This window comes from Homalodisca vitripennis, chromosome 4 (assembly GCF_021130785.1).
Source record: "Homalodisca vitripennis isolate AUS2020 chromosome 4, UT_GWSS_2.1, whole genome shotgun sequence".
Lineage (NCBI taxonomy): Eukaryota > Metazoa > Arthropoda > Insecta > Hemiptera > Cicadellidae > Homalodisca > Homalodisca vitripennis.
Window position 1 is genome coordinate 34198053 of NC_060210.1, and position 16952 is coordinate 34215004.

General features: G+C 30.9%; 1 protein-coding gene across 1 annotated transcript in view; it reads left to right on the forward strand.

The window, feature by feature from the left end:
• The first annotated feature begins 410 nt into the window (after positions 1–410).
• The window catches only part of LOC124360984 (glutamate receptor ionotropic, kainate 2), a 63358-nt gene continuing 46816 nt past the window's right edge, over positions 411–16952 (forward strand). Inside the window, 5 exon segments of the mRNA XM_046815020.1 lie at positions 411–474; positions 1063–1200; positions 8553–8759; positions 10485–10651; positions 12725–12916. Coding sequence (XP_046670976.1) covers positions 411–474; positions 1063–1200; positions 8553–8759; positions 10485–10651; positions 12725–12916 — 768 coding nt within the window.

Genomic DNA, 16952 nt, shown 5'->3' on the forward strand with positions numbered 1-16952 from the left:
ATCCTTCAAAACCAGGTTATTTCGTTTCATAGGCGTTTAAGATATTGGAGATTCTAGAAATCACGATTTTCTAAAGGCCGAAAATTTTTATCAAAACTAAGACCTAGGGGTTGAGTATAGAATATAAACTACGTGACTTAGCATCGACTGAAGCCTAGTGCTTCCAGAACCGTGATGGGGTTTAGGATATACAAGTGCAAAAGTGGATATATAAGTGACAAAGAAAAGGAAGAATATTAAGAGGTAGGATGGGTACTGGGTGCTAGTTTGCATAAATTTGATAAACTGTAGTATTTTATTTCTAAAATTAGTGTTGATGATTGTGAAGGAAAATAAATGCGAAACAGCTTGTGAACTAAAATATGCCTTTTTTATCATTGACTTTATTTACCAGGTTTACTCATTCGAAAATGGACGGCTGGAAGGTCTGGCTAGCTTTTGCGGTTATCCCCAACCAAATTGCAGGAAGAATATGTAAGTACGAAATATGTAATTCATATTGAATCTGGAGAAATAGTCAAGTTAAAAAGTACTATTTTATAACTATTTAAATAAAGAGTTTTCTGTTTAAGGCAGTTATTTATTTTTTAAACATTAGATACAGCTGATTAACATTAACGTCCACGATTTAATGGCAGCAACTCGAGCCTATGCAGAGGCTTTCTACAGGCCAATGTAGGTTTATTTCCTAGGTCCTAGTATTTTTATTAATACCTAATGAATTTAAATTTTTTAAATAAATTAACAGTTACTATTAACAAATGTACAACTAGTAGTATAAATTAATTCCTTAATTGTATTAACTAAACTTAGAATTACTACTTAATGTTACTACATGTACTACTACATTAACATTTAGTCTATTTTCTAAGGAGTTTGAATTTTAGTTTGTACAATGTTTCATATACCACAATTGGAAATAAATTAGGATTCAATTCAATTCAATTTTTATCAAAGAAACTGCTGGAATTTCACTCTATACTAATTAATTAAAAGAATAGAATAGTTATTCGTTTACCTGAGTGAATTGTTTTATAGAATACATATGGCGAACTGTTACAGTGCTGGTGACTGAAATGGATGCCGCCTCGTCTAAAGAAATGTTGACATCGGCTTTCACTTACACTTCACAAAACCGATTGAGTCGAGCTGTCACCATCGAGATCTCGAGAGATTCTGAAACAGAAGGGTACAAAGAGGGTGGGAATAAATGTTCTTGTCTTATTCTATCTAGAATTTGCATGTTTGTGTATAGAAAATCTTGTGATAAATGAGGAACTTCAGTGAAAAAGTATTTCCAGTATATTTGGAATATTTTGTTTTTATATATTTACAATAATGCAAGAAAGTTATGTAATACATAATAATTCAAATCTTAATGTTAAATTATTGCCAGTTATAAATTAAAAGTATAATACACGTTTGTTATATCTTCAAGCTTCAAAATGATGCTGAATGAGCATAAACATTAGGATTATAAGAAAGGAATATAAACATGTGACATTATTGCGTATTATAAAAGAAGCAGCGTTTTAACAGGAAATCAAGTTAAAAATTTATTAACAGGAGGCTGTTATGTGCAATATGTTTCCTAGGTCCTAGTATTTTTTATCAATACTGTACCTAATGGTACCTTTGATTTTGTTTCACCCGTATTAGGAATTTATTGTGTTTATAAGTTTTTAACGCAATTTTTCTGTTCAAAAGATTACAATCTTGATTTTATTTATAAAGTTTTGAACACTTATTTGATTTTAGTGTCGTATTTAAATTGTATATGTTACCAACAATAGCAAATGTCTGTAATCCATTTATTAGTTGTATTAAATTACCCCTTAGTTTTACTTTTATAAATTTATATAATATGAATAAAATATTTATAACATTTAAAATGTTATAAGAAGAAGACTCATTATAAACCAGAATATTTAATAATCGATTTGTGACATAATGTCATTAGTAGAATTCCCATGAAGCAGCAGTGTGATTAAAAGCTCAGGGCATACAAATAATTTTCATGTGCTAATTTTCCCCCGGCCTACATCGCAAGATATTGACAGAAACGTTTTAAAACTTACGCAATAACCAGTTCTACGCTTACGCTGGCATGTCATCTCCTCGATTCCCTATTTTCACTTCAACACTAACCGATTAAAAAAAATACTCTTACTGAAATCTTACTAATTAAAACTAAAGAAGTTTTTAAGATGGTGGAAAACAATCAACAAACACGTAGAATTTCTATTATAGCACAACATCTCTTACATATGCTACGTTTTGATAAGAAATACTAATAATTATGTACCTCCAAATTCTATTGAAATAAAATCCAAATGTTACCTTCATAACCACAGATCGGATTTACTTGAACCTCTGTACATATTTTCATCTTCTTTTAGTTGCTCAGTTTTAAAATTTCGCAACAATACCGTGCAAATCCACGACTAATACCGATACTTTAAAAAATACTTTTTATTATATTCAGATTTTTTAATAATAAAAAAAAAAAAATAGTACTCTAGTACTACATGACTTATAGAAAGCTCAAGACGTTTTATGTATGCTTGTATAACCAATTGCAAGAACTCGTGGAAATCTATGATAATAATACTCATGTTTCAAATCATCACGAAATATTAGTAAATATTCAATGCTAAGAATTAAAATATGGAAAGTAGTTTACCTCGATATTATAATTCCTCCATAAGAACCTATTTCAAACATTTAGGCAATGAGAACACCTGTTCATCTAGATTACACGGGAAGGCAGCTGGGTAAACCAGACATAACATTTTATGGTCTAGTTGTCCCTAAATATTGAAGCGATGCACAGAGTCAATCCTGTTACATTGTCAGACTTTAGACACTGCATTAAGCGAAAAGTGAAACGGAACCCTTCGCACCATATGTTATATATAAAATCAATTTGGCTTACTCTTACAAATGTAATATTATTAATTACAATAAAATTTGTTTTCAATTGGTTAATATTTACCAACTGATTTAGTTTCAAAATATATTGTTTAATGATATGAATACTGTTGTGTTTCAAACGAACACACACACACACACACACACACACACACACACACACACACACACACACACACACACACACACACACACACACACACACACACACACACACACACACACACACAAAGAATCTATTGTTTTGAACTATCAGTTACATTGTTACTCATATGTTTTATATGATATTAGGCTTATTTTCTAAACAATGACTATCAACAAGATATTTAATGTAAAAAAGTATGTATATTAAAACTTAAAAACAAAAATATGAAAATTTTATATTATTAGCAAGACTAATGTTATATATATATCTTATATATATAAAAATCTTGAGTCACGATGTATGTTGCCAATAAACTCCAAAACGACTGAACCAATTTCAATCAAATTTCACATGTATCCGTAATTTAGTCTAACTTAGAAGATAGGATAGTTATTATCTGAATTATTCGCTTATGTCGTGAATATAAACGAATAAAATGAAGAAAAGTTTTCAAAGCGCCTGCACATTATAACCTGCAATTACGAGATAGATACGTATATTAAACAGTGAAACACTATTTGAAGGCGCTAAGTTATGATGTATAATTGTCTAAACTAAATTTTTGGTTGAACTTAAAGGTTGAGTGGTAGACCACTTTGTAATAAAATACATTATGCATGTACAATACATTTTTGACATATTTTCTTGATCGTGACATCAAGGTAAAATCTACATCGGGGTTGGAAATATAATTTACTTCAACCAGAAATGCTCATACGCGGGCAAAACTTACGAAAATCGTGCGAAGCCGCGGGAAACAGCTAGTATATATATATATATATATATATATGTGTGTGTGTGTGTGTGTGTGTGTGTGTGTGTGTGTGTGTGTGTGTGTGTGTGTGTGTGTGTGTGTGTGTGTGTGTGTGTGTGTGTGAAACTATAAAAAGAATAATACAGCTAAAGTGAGTGCTATTGATTATTCAAACATTTCAAGATGTGGTAATTGATCAAAAGAGAGGTTGGAGTAATACATTAAATTTAAGAGAGATATACAAAACATTTCTTATAGGTGCACAGTATAAGTAAAAATAAATATTTTCATTTTTATAAAGACGTTCATGTTTTAAATAAATTATTCCACTTACTTTGATAGGTATAAATACATTATTTTCAAAAACTTTCTCTATAAGTCACCTGGTAAGAATATTCTGCCATAATTAATTTCGCAAAACCCTTAATCTAGTGCCCATGAAAGTGTTAATAGGCCCAAGTGTTTACGGAGTAGGACTACATCTATATGCCATACATAAGCAGGATCGCTAGCAAAACAAGGACAGTGTGATGCATAATCATGTAATACAAACTTAGTGGTATAGCTATATGCATTGCTTCATGTCCCAATCTGAGCTGCTTAAAGCCGTATAAAATTAGACATGGAATTAAGGAGATTTAAGCTTTTTACATTTTAGTTCATTTTAATGTCCGTTTTGTTATCTCAAGCAAGCTATCTTAATCTTATAATAAATTATTTGAAGTTTAGCCAATACTGATAAGTTGACATGCAGATCTTCTGAGTAGGACAATTTAAAAAATCTAACAGCGTATCTATTCAAAAGACATATACATAAAATTTTTAAACTGTATAGCAAAAACATTTCAAGATATCTTGGGAGTAAAAGAATAAATACAAAGACACGATTATTATACCAAAATAATTAATTAATTATTTAACGCTCATCAAAAAAAAATTATGGTCTATATTCCTTTAAAATCTCTTACTATTTAAACCTTACAGAAACCGGAATCATCTAATATTTTAATCTTTGTGAGCCCCGTATTTCCGGTGAACTAAACCTCTTGGAAATCTAGGCCTTTGAAGGATTCTGGTTTCTGAATCCACCAGTACGCTGATGCGTTTATTAACTATTTCGATTTAGTATGCAACCATTAGAACTTTGAGTATTTATATCATGTCAGGTATCTGTACATAATTGGTGTCACTAGGGGTTTTGTGTAGAAAATTAGTTCTGACCCAGAGTTCCAAAGATAACAACCCTTGTTAACAACTACTTTGACTACAGCCCTACGTTTTTTTAAATGCCTAATATAAATACAGTATATTTTAAACTATACTATTCATAAAGTTCCACCAAATTCACCAATTTATTTTTATAAGTCTTTAGACTTTTCATGTAGATTTTTATGAAGGTGAGACATTACATTCATATAAATTGGCGATACTTAGTATAGTATAGCGATGAAAAGAGTTTTAACACTTGATCCCAAATTGATAATGAATAAACTTAATGAAATTACCTACACATATAAAACATCCCACCTATTCTTCACTGACATACATACATTTTCCATGGTAACTGTACATTCTCCGCCCCCTCGTGTCATACTTTCCTTATTAAATGTGCATACACTAGTTTATAAATCGATTACGCCAATTTTGGTTAACATTCATTCACAATTTAATCGTAGCAATGTATGGATAGAGTATCTGTTAGAACGCAGACAGAGCTCAATGGGGATAGACCAATAATGCTAACTCACGAGTTCAAGAAAATACTGAGGATTCTCTTGGTTTAACCGTGGTATTTTAATTTACATAACCGTTGGTAATGACGCAAGTAAAGTCATATATTACTTATTCTCAGTATATAAACCCCACTAAAGCGAATACGATGAACCTAAATGTTACGTGGAGCTTGGTGGATTTCCGCCTCTGATTAAAACGTCTCAAAATATATTCGTATATATATATTATTCATCCACAAGGAGTCATTTAGAGATAATATCTAAGTTTAGATTTTATTGCTGTAATAACACTAAAACTCGATGAGGCCTTTTACATTATTTATATTTTCAGGAAGGTTTGCAAATACCCTTCTTGAGAATTTTATTGGGATCTATAATAATTTATATTCTAAAGTTTGGGTTACCACGGCTTGAGATAGTATTCAGTGATTTGTAGAAATTTATTGTGACTGCCCTCAAAGTTCACAATTTATACATACATATCACCTTCTTTCACAATAAAATATCAATGATTTTACGGATTGTTTGAAAAATGTACCATATTCTCTTCCTGAATATACTACAATGATCACAATTCATGTTTAATTAATGACAGTTTAACATAGAAAAGGAACTTGTTCTGTAAAGTAGTATACGAGAACAACGTATAAACCAATGCAATATTCTAATAAATGCACTAAATTCGTCAAATTAACTTGTAACTTTAATCAAGTTTTAATTTTAACCATTAATTACTTAGGTTTCCAAATTAAAGTGAGTGCCACGGGAACAACTACTGTCCTTTCTTACAATAATCTCTTCATAGGCAAACTTGACTATGAGTTTTTAGAAAACCTAATTTTTTAAACGTTTGTATTGATCATATTGTTACGATATGGGTTTATACTTATGAATTATAACAAGTTTTATGCATGCCATTATTCTATTCCAAAATATTGTTGATTAAAAAATCTAGGGAAAGATGAATTTGTCGATAAATTTTGATGTAATAAATGGAGAATAATTCTGAGCAAACAGTAATTTATCTAATATGTGTGATAACGCTCGTGTGTGTACGCAGTAGCATAATTTCATTATGGTAATTTTCGAAAATTTGTCACAAAAACCTATAACATAACATTTCTTAAAAATGTCTTAATTATTGTACTTAAATATAACAATATTTTTAGTCAATATATACCCGGTTACGAAATAGTTATTATACATAACTTCGCTCATAGTTAGAAAATGTCAACAGACGCTGTCCGCTTAATTCGTTGCGTTCCTTGTTCTGTTCCAGATGCGTAATTACTCGTTCCTGGTTCTGTTCCAGTTGACGATGACGGTTGTTTATGTCTTATCACATCCCCTCTGTTTGTTTGGTTATTTAGAAGTGCACATTAATTGTGTGTTTTATTTTACCACGAGTAAACGAAATTTTAATGATCTACTTCTTAAATTGCCAATGTTTTTGTATATAAGCCTAAATATTCTGTTTCAAACAATTAAAGAGCATAATTTAAAAGTTTCAACTATTTTAAAAGACGGATTAAGGCAAAATAAAGATAACGTCGGTAGTTTTAACAAGTTCTCAAAAATTGTTATTTACTGCCTTGGTAATTTTTCATAATAAAATATAAATAAATATTCTGATATTGACCTGAAATTTGGCAATAATATAACAAATTTTGTTCCTGCAGTAAAATAAAATTTTATAACGATTATAAACATCTATATCTATATGGCATGAAAGAGGTTTTATTCACTGAATTGAAAACACCAACCAATACTAAAAACTTTTATTTTTTGTAAGGCCTTTCGATAGTAGGGCTATCTTCATCAGATACATCACAAAAGTAAATACAAAAAGTAAATTCGTTTTAATACTACTTAGCCATATGTGATTTAATGATAATTTGTCCTTTGTGGCATTGAGTATAAAATAAAATAAAATCATTACTGAAGTTTTACTATATAAATTTTTAAAGTTACTTTTATTATCTTCGTGGAAGTAATAATGAACTTTGTATAGGTCCATTTTCTTGATTTAATAAATCTTCTGTAATTGCTTGATTTATGTAATAAGTTTCCTATGCATTTAAATATCTAGGTGTGTTAACGTGTTTTAATAATTTTAGGTTATCCTTTAATAGGCGTGTCCTTTGAATTTTAGGTGTGTCCTGTATTAATAATGTACAAGTGGTGTGCGACGGCCGAGTTTTCTTCTCTGTTGAATTTAATGTGGGATAAATGTTCTTTATATCGTATATCAATTTTTCTTTAGGGAAATTAATATTAAATCACATATGTTTAACTATTATTAAAACAAATTTACATTTTGTATTTACTTTAGTGATGTGTCTGATGAAGATAGCCTTGCTATCGAAAGGCTTCACTAAATAAAATGTTATTAGTATTGGTTGGTGCTTTCTCAATGTAGTGAATAAATTAAGAGTAGCTAATACAAGCTCCATCTTCAACATGAAAGAGGATATAAAAAATAATAATCCATCAAAAATAATTACCATTCTAGCTATGAACGTTACAAATTTTACAATCACATGGTTAAAACTGTGAAACGCTACAAATTGCGAACGGTTTTTTTAAACAATCTTCTTGAAAATTTTTGATTAGTAAGTCTCAATTTTTGTGATCTTCAAAGGAAACCCGAGGGAACTATTATCCATTCTTAAACTCTCTTGCTTGTTCATAATAGGTTAGGACCTCTTCAAAAGAGGAACCCGAAGAAACTATTATCCATTCTTACACTCTCTTGCTTGTTCATAATATGTTAGGACCTCTTCAAAAGAGGAACCCGAAGAAACTATTATCCATTCTTACACTCTCTTGCTTGTTCATAATAGGTTAGGACCTCTTCAAAAGAGGAACCCGAAGAAACTATTATCCATTCTTAAACTCTCTTGCTTGTTCATAATATGTTAGGACCTCTTCAAAAGAGGAACCCGAAGAAACTATTATCCATTCTTACACTTTGTTGTTTGTTTTATAGTATGTCAGGAGTTTTCCAAAGGAGCATCTCTGGCAGTGGACCTCACGTGGACAGGATGGCCCAGACTCCAGGACCTCTGTCTTACCTCTGGAGTGCCTTACGTTCTTTTGGAGAGTCCCCTCAGAGTATTTGTGCGAGCGCTTGATGGAATACTCCGAGGCATCAGGAACGCATCCGACGCAATCATCATCTTAAGCGATAGAAAATGTAAGATAGTAAATTTAAAACCTAAGTTACAAGTTAGTACCTTAGTTGGATTATTTAATTTAACTTTAAGTTTTCAAGTATTGCAATTTTCAATACGTTATTTGTTATTAAAATGTATCTATAAACAATTTTGATTATTTATACGATATGTTTACAAATAGAGTTTTACTATATTAATATGTTCAGTAGTAATAAAAATAGTACTAACAGTAGCACCATAATATGTTTACTGTTTAATATTAGTGTAAATATTTTAACATTAATATATGAAACATAACCCAATTTTAAATATTGATGCTTGTAATATTTTATTAATAACGTTTGACATTGAAACACAATGGCACGCTTTAATAGAAAAATTAAAATAACGTACATACTAGGTGCACAAATCTATTTTCCAATCTGTCTGTGTGACGCTGCGCCAGTTGGTTGACAATATTAAAGATGAAATCTGTAAATTAGTTTATTGAGTTGGCAGCAATCTGTATTCCCCTGTGATACTGTAGCTCAATCGTTACAATCAATTTATGACGACATAACGCGATTACGAATTTACTCTAAAGAGCTTCACAAGAGAAATCCGTGCATTTTATAACCATCGAAGGTAGAAAAATTATAGTAGAATCATTGTAAACAAAAGTTTTGTTTGTTCTTAAAATACAACTAGTATAATTGTATACAAATATTATGTTAGGATAAGTTTACACTTATATTATATTGTGTTTTTAGAAAAACTGCCATAATTTAAAAACTATTACAAATCGATTACAGCCCCTCAAAGTTCCACAACTTTGTATAAGGTCACGCCGTCCTTCATAAAGTTCACAAATGGAACTGTTTATAAAACTAAGTAAATGTTTAGTTTTTTAATAAGCTAGAAAATTTATTCCTAAATAAATTTCGAGCTAAACACATAAAATTACCAAACATTTTTCAGGAATAATAATAATAAAAGTGTCGTAATAAGTGCTTTATTTTTACTACACTATACTTGTGTTAAAAGAAATTGTAAAAAACCAAATAAGTTTTCAGATACTTTTATGAACGAAATGTTTATTAATAATGGACATTTTACACTTGTATAAAGATTGTTTTAAACGCTAGGAATATAAACTCTGCTGGTCTGCAATACGGGAATATGACAAATGCACGTCCCTCGGCTCCGATGTTATTATGAAAATTAAGCTGCTAAAATGTCTCTCTAGAGAACTGAAAGGAGAAAATTCTTCTTTTTCCCTCGTGGAATTGTCTGTAATAACTATCGAAGTGTGTTCAAAGACAATTTATCTGCCCCTTTATGAATGGAATGGACATTTTATATTTGTACCGTCCTCAAAATCTGCTCTTAAACCTGTGGATGGAGTGGGATGGAATATCGTGGCGTTGTAAGAGACGATATGGGTATATTAACGAATGGATATCGATGTTTTAACAATATATGTGGAATCAAACATTTTCGGGAGGCTTGAGAAGGTAGTTTTTAACCTAAAAAACGCGTAGTTGTTCAAGCCAGAAATAATATAATAAATTTTGATAATTATATCTCTTGTCATATTTTAATGGTTACTATCAAATGTAATTCTATCAAATCCGACTTGACTTGTGACCAATTGTTAAAAAAAATTGTCCACCTCTATGAAATTATACTAAAGTAACATAATCAATAATGATAAGATCTTTGCTTTTTACTCGCTAATTTCCAGTCTCATCTTTCATTATTTTCAGTTCTAGAAGAGCTACTGTACTACATTGTGGGGTTAACCCACATAAGGGTATACGTGTTGCCAGGTCTGAGCCCTGACGCTATTCATGCAATCAAGGACATGAGACCTACGCCGTCCTTTTTTGTGGTCCTTGCACCGGCAAGTGATATGAATGTAATCGTTAGCACGGTACGTAAGTTCATCTTAAAATTGTATCTACCATGTCAATTTATAATAAAAGGCAGTTTTGTTTTTGTAACGTCCATTGCGAATGTTATGCCAGTTGTCCTTTCAGCTAGCCTACACGTAAGCGTTCTCGTGAACCCAGCACGGATCACTTCTGCCTGGTTTATACCTTCCAGTTGAACCTACCACTGGGCAAAGCAAAAACCGATGTGTCACTTAAATATGGGCAACCTTATGGATGTACAGGAGCGGCACGTCACAAATGAGATTCTGGGGTGCTAGGGTAATTTAGTAGGTCCAGTCTACTGCGGGAGATGACTGTTGGAGTTAGTGGGGTTCGTTCCCTACGTGTCAGAGGTTCTTGCCGGCCTCAACATAAGGGTGTGTCACTCCCTGCCTGAATTGCCTCACCTTCTTTCGAGGGGAAATGATTTGAGATAAGTGCCCTAGTTTTTTTGAGAGATAATGAGATAATGAGATTTATTCCAAAAAAATATAAACTTTACAAACAAGATTATTAAGGAATATAATCTAACCACATTAACAAGTTGCGTGGTTAGATAAAACTAAACAATAAACAAGGAAAGGTCTGATAACAGTCCGGCAGTTTTGTTTATAACTGCCTATGTTTTTCTAATGGATCTCGATAGGAGGCTGCTCCTACACCCAACCTTACCCATCTAGAGTATCCTGTCATTTCAGAAGCAGCGCAAAGGTTCTTATAGAACTAGGTACAATTTATAAGCTTCTTGTCCTAAGAGAACCATAAAAGGCCTTCTAGTATGCGATGAGATGTAAGTTCTGGGGAGGAAAAATTTGTGAAAATTTACAGACATTTACATGTTATCCAGCTAGATAAGATTTCTTAAAAATATTTCTGTATAAAATTTGATTCGCAAGTAAGATAAAAGCATTGATTTACTTGATTTAAGACTAGTTAATACTATAAGAAATATAACGGATTAATAAAACCTGTTAATTATAGGAGTTTAAATAAACAAATTATCTCTTACACTCGCCCACTCACAATGATTTTAAATAACAAATTTAAATATATAATTAAGTATTAAGTATGGTTTTAAGTCTAAGATAGCAGTGACAGAAGGTTTGCACATATATACGATCTTGAAGGGAAACAGTACAAAGAAAATTTGACATTTTTGACTGTTTCGACATATTCTAACTATTTATATACTGAAAAGTTATATTCCACATGTCGTGAGCAGACACAGGCAAGGGAGAGTAACAGAAGAAGAATATTGCCAGTTTGCTTTGCACTGGCACAAGTTATATCAGGGAGGCCACGTGGTGATTGAATGAAAGAGGAAGAACATCGTTCGAGCTGTAAGCATAGAACTGTACTGAAATTTTTGCAAATGGAAAAATTTGTAATCCTTAGCTCATGCAACGAAGGAGCGATGCATGGACAGTCCCTCCTAGACTTTGTTTTAGGTTTACCCATCAGTATACTGCTCATATCTAGTAAACTCAAAACAATATTTTGTTTTAGAACATATTAGAATATGTTATGAACGTGTGTAAACACCACATGATGTGGGAAATTGAAATCCATTTTTAACATAATGCTATAAATTTTAAGTAACTTATATGCATATATACGAACAATATACAAAAGACAGCAAACGGTCGGTTTTTAATATTTCGTTACGTTTAGATTCCCATCCCTATAACAAAGCTTAATTATTTTTTAGATTTTGAAAATAAAACTACTAAAGTTTACAAAATAATTCAGTATATTTATATATTTTTCATATCACAATGGGTTTATTTATTTATTCTGCACAAATAGTGGGTAAGAACGTTTGGAACAAGTATACAATAAACAATAAAGCTAAAATTATATTCATAATATAACCAAATATTAAACCCGCTATCAAAATGTTGATTAAAAATTTAAGATTATTAATTAATAAGAATTTAATAACAGATAAATTACATGCATTATATTGTACACATACAGTAAGATATTATATGTTGGCAGGAAAGGAAGCAATAGTATTTGTTTTTTTTTCAAAAACTTTTCATTAAATTTATATATAAAATCTTTTACTTCAGGCGGTTGAACACCAATTAATGAAGAACGAGAGGTGGCACCTTGTCTTCACAGATTACAACTTCGCCAGTTTCAACAAGAGCTTTATAGATGTCACCTCCACTTACGTCACCATGAACCCCGACCTGTGTTGCAAGTTCCTACGGTTACCTCCGACTTGTCAATGTCCACGCGATTTCGACGCTTTTGAGAGAGTAAAGTAGTATTCTTTTTTATTTTGAGCAATATTGTACTTCTATGAAAGATAGTAACTTATTAATTTATTTATAGATTAATAGTATACTAGGAGCTCTATGTTATATTTTTACTTAATAAAATGTATTTCAAATGTTTTATTAAATATGAATCCGTTGGATATTTGAGTTATCGTGGAGAGATTCCTCGATATATTAGCTGTTAGACAGTTTATATTAGTAATCTATATGCAATATTTATTAGTTGAGTTTACATTGCATACATTAAAATGTGTTAAACGGAAATATCGCATGCTAACATTTATATAATTATATATTCTATAATTGCATGCAGTATTTTACTTATCTTAGTATCAGATAAAACGATGTTTGTACAAGAATCAACATAAAATCTTTAAAAATCACTTTATTTTTATTGTAACATAATTAGTAAATATTGAATTGACAATATTTCTTTATAATGTAATATCTGAACTGAGACAACTCAACTCAGCTGTTGGCTCTGTCATGTCTCTAAATATTGGAAAAAAACATTGTTTTGTATGAATAAATGTGCCTTAACCAGAGGCCAAGACATACACATGTATGAGACACGTGGCAGAGCAAACTACCGAACTGGTAGACACAGAACGGTTCGGTGGTTTATTAACGGCTGCCCTCACAAGCGAGTGATGCTCCAACGCCAAAGACGCTTAAGACTCACCTAAAACACTTCTTCGTGTTTCAAGTATTTTATAATACAGGTGAGTTTTTGGCTTTCAAATGGGAAGCCGCCCAATTAGAATACTGACCCCGCTGTTCGAAGTGGTTTGCATTGGCGATGAATGACATTGGTGTGAGTGTAAACATTGTATGTACCTGTATGTATGTGTATTATAGTATGAATGACAGACATTTTAGTATATCCTTATTAATTGACGTTTGCCGTACGATGTAATTATTGTAAATATAAAACAGATTTGATTACTTTGTTCAGGTTGAAAAATTTGGTTTATGAACCTCTGATTTACAACCTGTTTTGAAGTTTAATTTATTCATTCTTTAGAAGCATTCGATCACTGGAAACTCAGCGTCGGAAACTCCCTTTTTCTGAGATATTCTTGCCTACTTGAGCGACCGGAAATTTTGAGTTCTCAGTTTCTGTAAAATTTCAGTCCATTATACTAAGGCCGTGGAGTTTCCAACACCTTTGTGTGATCTTGGATCCACCTGGAACTTATGTTAGCATGCTATGGAGTTCTCAAAATAAGTTACCTTCGGCCTATATGTGTCAATGGCTTCTGGAAATATAAAAGTATTGTGAGCCCTCGATCTTCAGATTTATTAATCTCTAGAAGCTCCTCTATAAAGTAATCTAAATAAGCTTCTTCTATTACTTATATTTTTTCTTACTGTCAAGGTTAGTTTATTATTATCTTTAATAGCATGAAACAAAATAAATATAGTCTCATAAGCATAATATAAAATCCACAATAAACACGCCTAGAGTATAAAAACTTTCAACAAATACAAATATGTATACAAAATAGTACTTTTAGATACCTAAAGACCTCATACAGAAAAGAAGAATTTATTTAAATGATATAGTATCAACCTTATACAGTAAAATCAAGTATACCCATGGTGTGCTTGGATGAATTTTACATTAGAGACGTTGTTAAAATATATTAAACTGATTATTTAATCACGCTCTTTTCATGGGAAGTATCGTAAACCTTAACGAAATCATATTTAAATTCAAAATAACGTCATAATGAAAATTAATCACAGAATTGTAGATTTTAACTAAATTTGTCATAAAATCTCGATCTTCTTCTTTAATTTTTCATAAAGAACTTTAAATGTATCTAAAACGAAACTTTACAAGTAGTAAAGCGACTCCCAAGTTGAAGAGAAATTTCCTTCCTAACTATTGTCTCCTAATGGGGTTGGACTCAAGTTTGAGTGATACTGTTCTTGGATTTTATATTAAACCATTAAAACCATGGCCTCTTTCTTAAATTGATTTGTTTGATTTTCTTTTATTATTAGCCAATCTACAGTATGACTTTGCAATACATTTGCTTTGATGGTGATATCGTTCTGCCTTAAGGCGTTGTCAAACTTTCATTACAATTCAATATGAAGCCATGAAGTTGTTATATACATGTACGGAGAATTTATAAATATGTTATCAAACGTTTTAAAGTGGTTAAAGACATTAAAATTGAGATAAATGTATTATAATTTAGTAAAAAAGTTTTTCTGTCTGCTTGCGTTTTTATACTCTAGTGTTTTTCCTTGTTACCCGTAGTGGATATTTAAAACTGACAATATATAGTATTTTCTAAGTTAGTCAGTGATAAGATTCGTGTTTTTAAGTATTAGTTGCTACTTAGAATAAAGGCATCGAATTCTACAGCTCAGGTAATTGAAAGATGTCATATAAGTTATGGCGGTCGCTTAGTTATGGATGCTGTATGTGACACGGTTATTTTTTACATGAACACGTAATTTATATTACATGAAGTTTGCCTGTCGATCTGCCGAATTTCTGTTACATTTCCTTTTTATAAAATTGTAACAAAAGTGTATTATGTACTACAAAGTTATTTTTTTATGGATTACCTTTAATTCTGATTGACTTATAATGCTACACACGTGTTATGTGATAATGAATAAGAAATGGAAATAGGTTTGTCACTTTCACTGCGCTTCCAGTCATGCACTGACTTTAGGAAATTACATGTTCAATAAATTATAGTTACAAATAAGTAATACTTGCAACAAAACATTCATGAATAGTTCATAATACAATTAAACTGGGTAAATTGTAGTTTCAGTAAATTATTTTTATTTCGTTGGAAATTCACAAAAAATTGATATTAATTAAAATATATTATAAAAATATTGTAGTTTATTTAAACAATATTTCTCGTTTTGTAGTTGAAATCTGTTAGTTTGGAAATAAGTTCCACGTGTTTCTTGTGAATAGAGAACATTATAAGAGTATTTCTTAATAAAAATAATAATTTAGAATTCCAGCAATCTTTGACAGTTGAACGAGAGTAGCCTTACACTAGTCTTGTGCTAGCCTGGAGTAGAGGTTTACAGTTATACTAGGTTCAGCTTTAAATCTGACCTTGATGGCTGGAGGATAACAACAGTAGCTAATTCCAGAATTGACTGAGAGGAAGATTGGCCAGATTATACGCTGTTGTCGAATAACATGAATAACCAACCAGAGGTAAATTTGAGCTAAAACCCTTAAGTATGGAATAACATGAATAACCAGAGGTAAATTTGAGCTAAAACCTTTAAGTATGGAATAACTGAATAACCAGAGGTAAATTTGAGCTAAAACCCTTATGTATGGAACAACTGAATAACCAGAGGTAAATTTGAGCTAAAACCCTTAAGTATGGAATAACTGAATAACCAGAGGTAAATTTGAGCTAAAACCCTTAAGTATGGAATAACTGAATAACCAGAGGTAAATTTGAGCTAAAGCCCTTAAGTATGGAATAACTGAATAACCAGAGGTAAATTTGAGCTAAAACCCTTAAGTATGGAATAACTGAATAAGCTCTTAGATTTTTTTTAAAATGAGAAAACACTAAAACGTTCCTACAGAAAACTACATTTATGCATTTTTACTTTATTCTACTTTGGCCATGGTGTAGTATTCTCACTTTAAAAGTACATATTTTGATACTATGCCCTCAATACTTTCCAAAAACATTTATTTTTTAGGAAATGCAAATCTTTGAAATAATCACCACTTACGGATTTGGATATAGCATTTAAGAGGTAAAAAGGATACTGTTTGTTATATTAATTATGAAATAAAAATGTATTATTAATTTACATACTATATGCATATATAAATGTGGTATTAATATAGCATTGTGACAACAAAATCCTATTAATATTATAACTGTTAAAGTTTATAAAGAATAGTGTTTGCACATTTGTAAGTTATAATGTTTGATACTCAATCACACAAAATGTAAAGCTTAGATTAAGAAATTTAGCATGATTAAGAATTATTAGAATA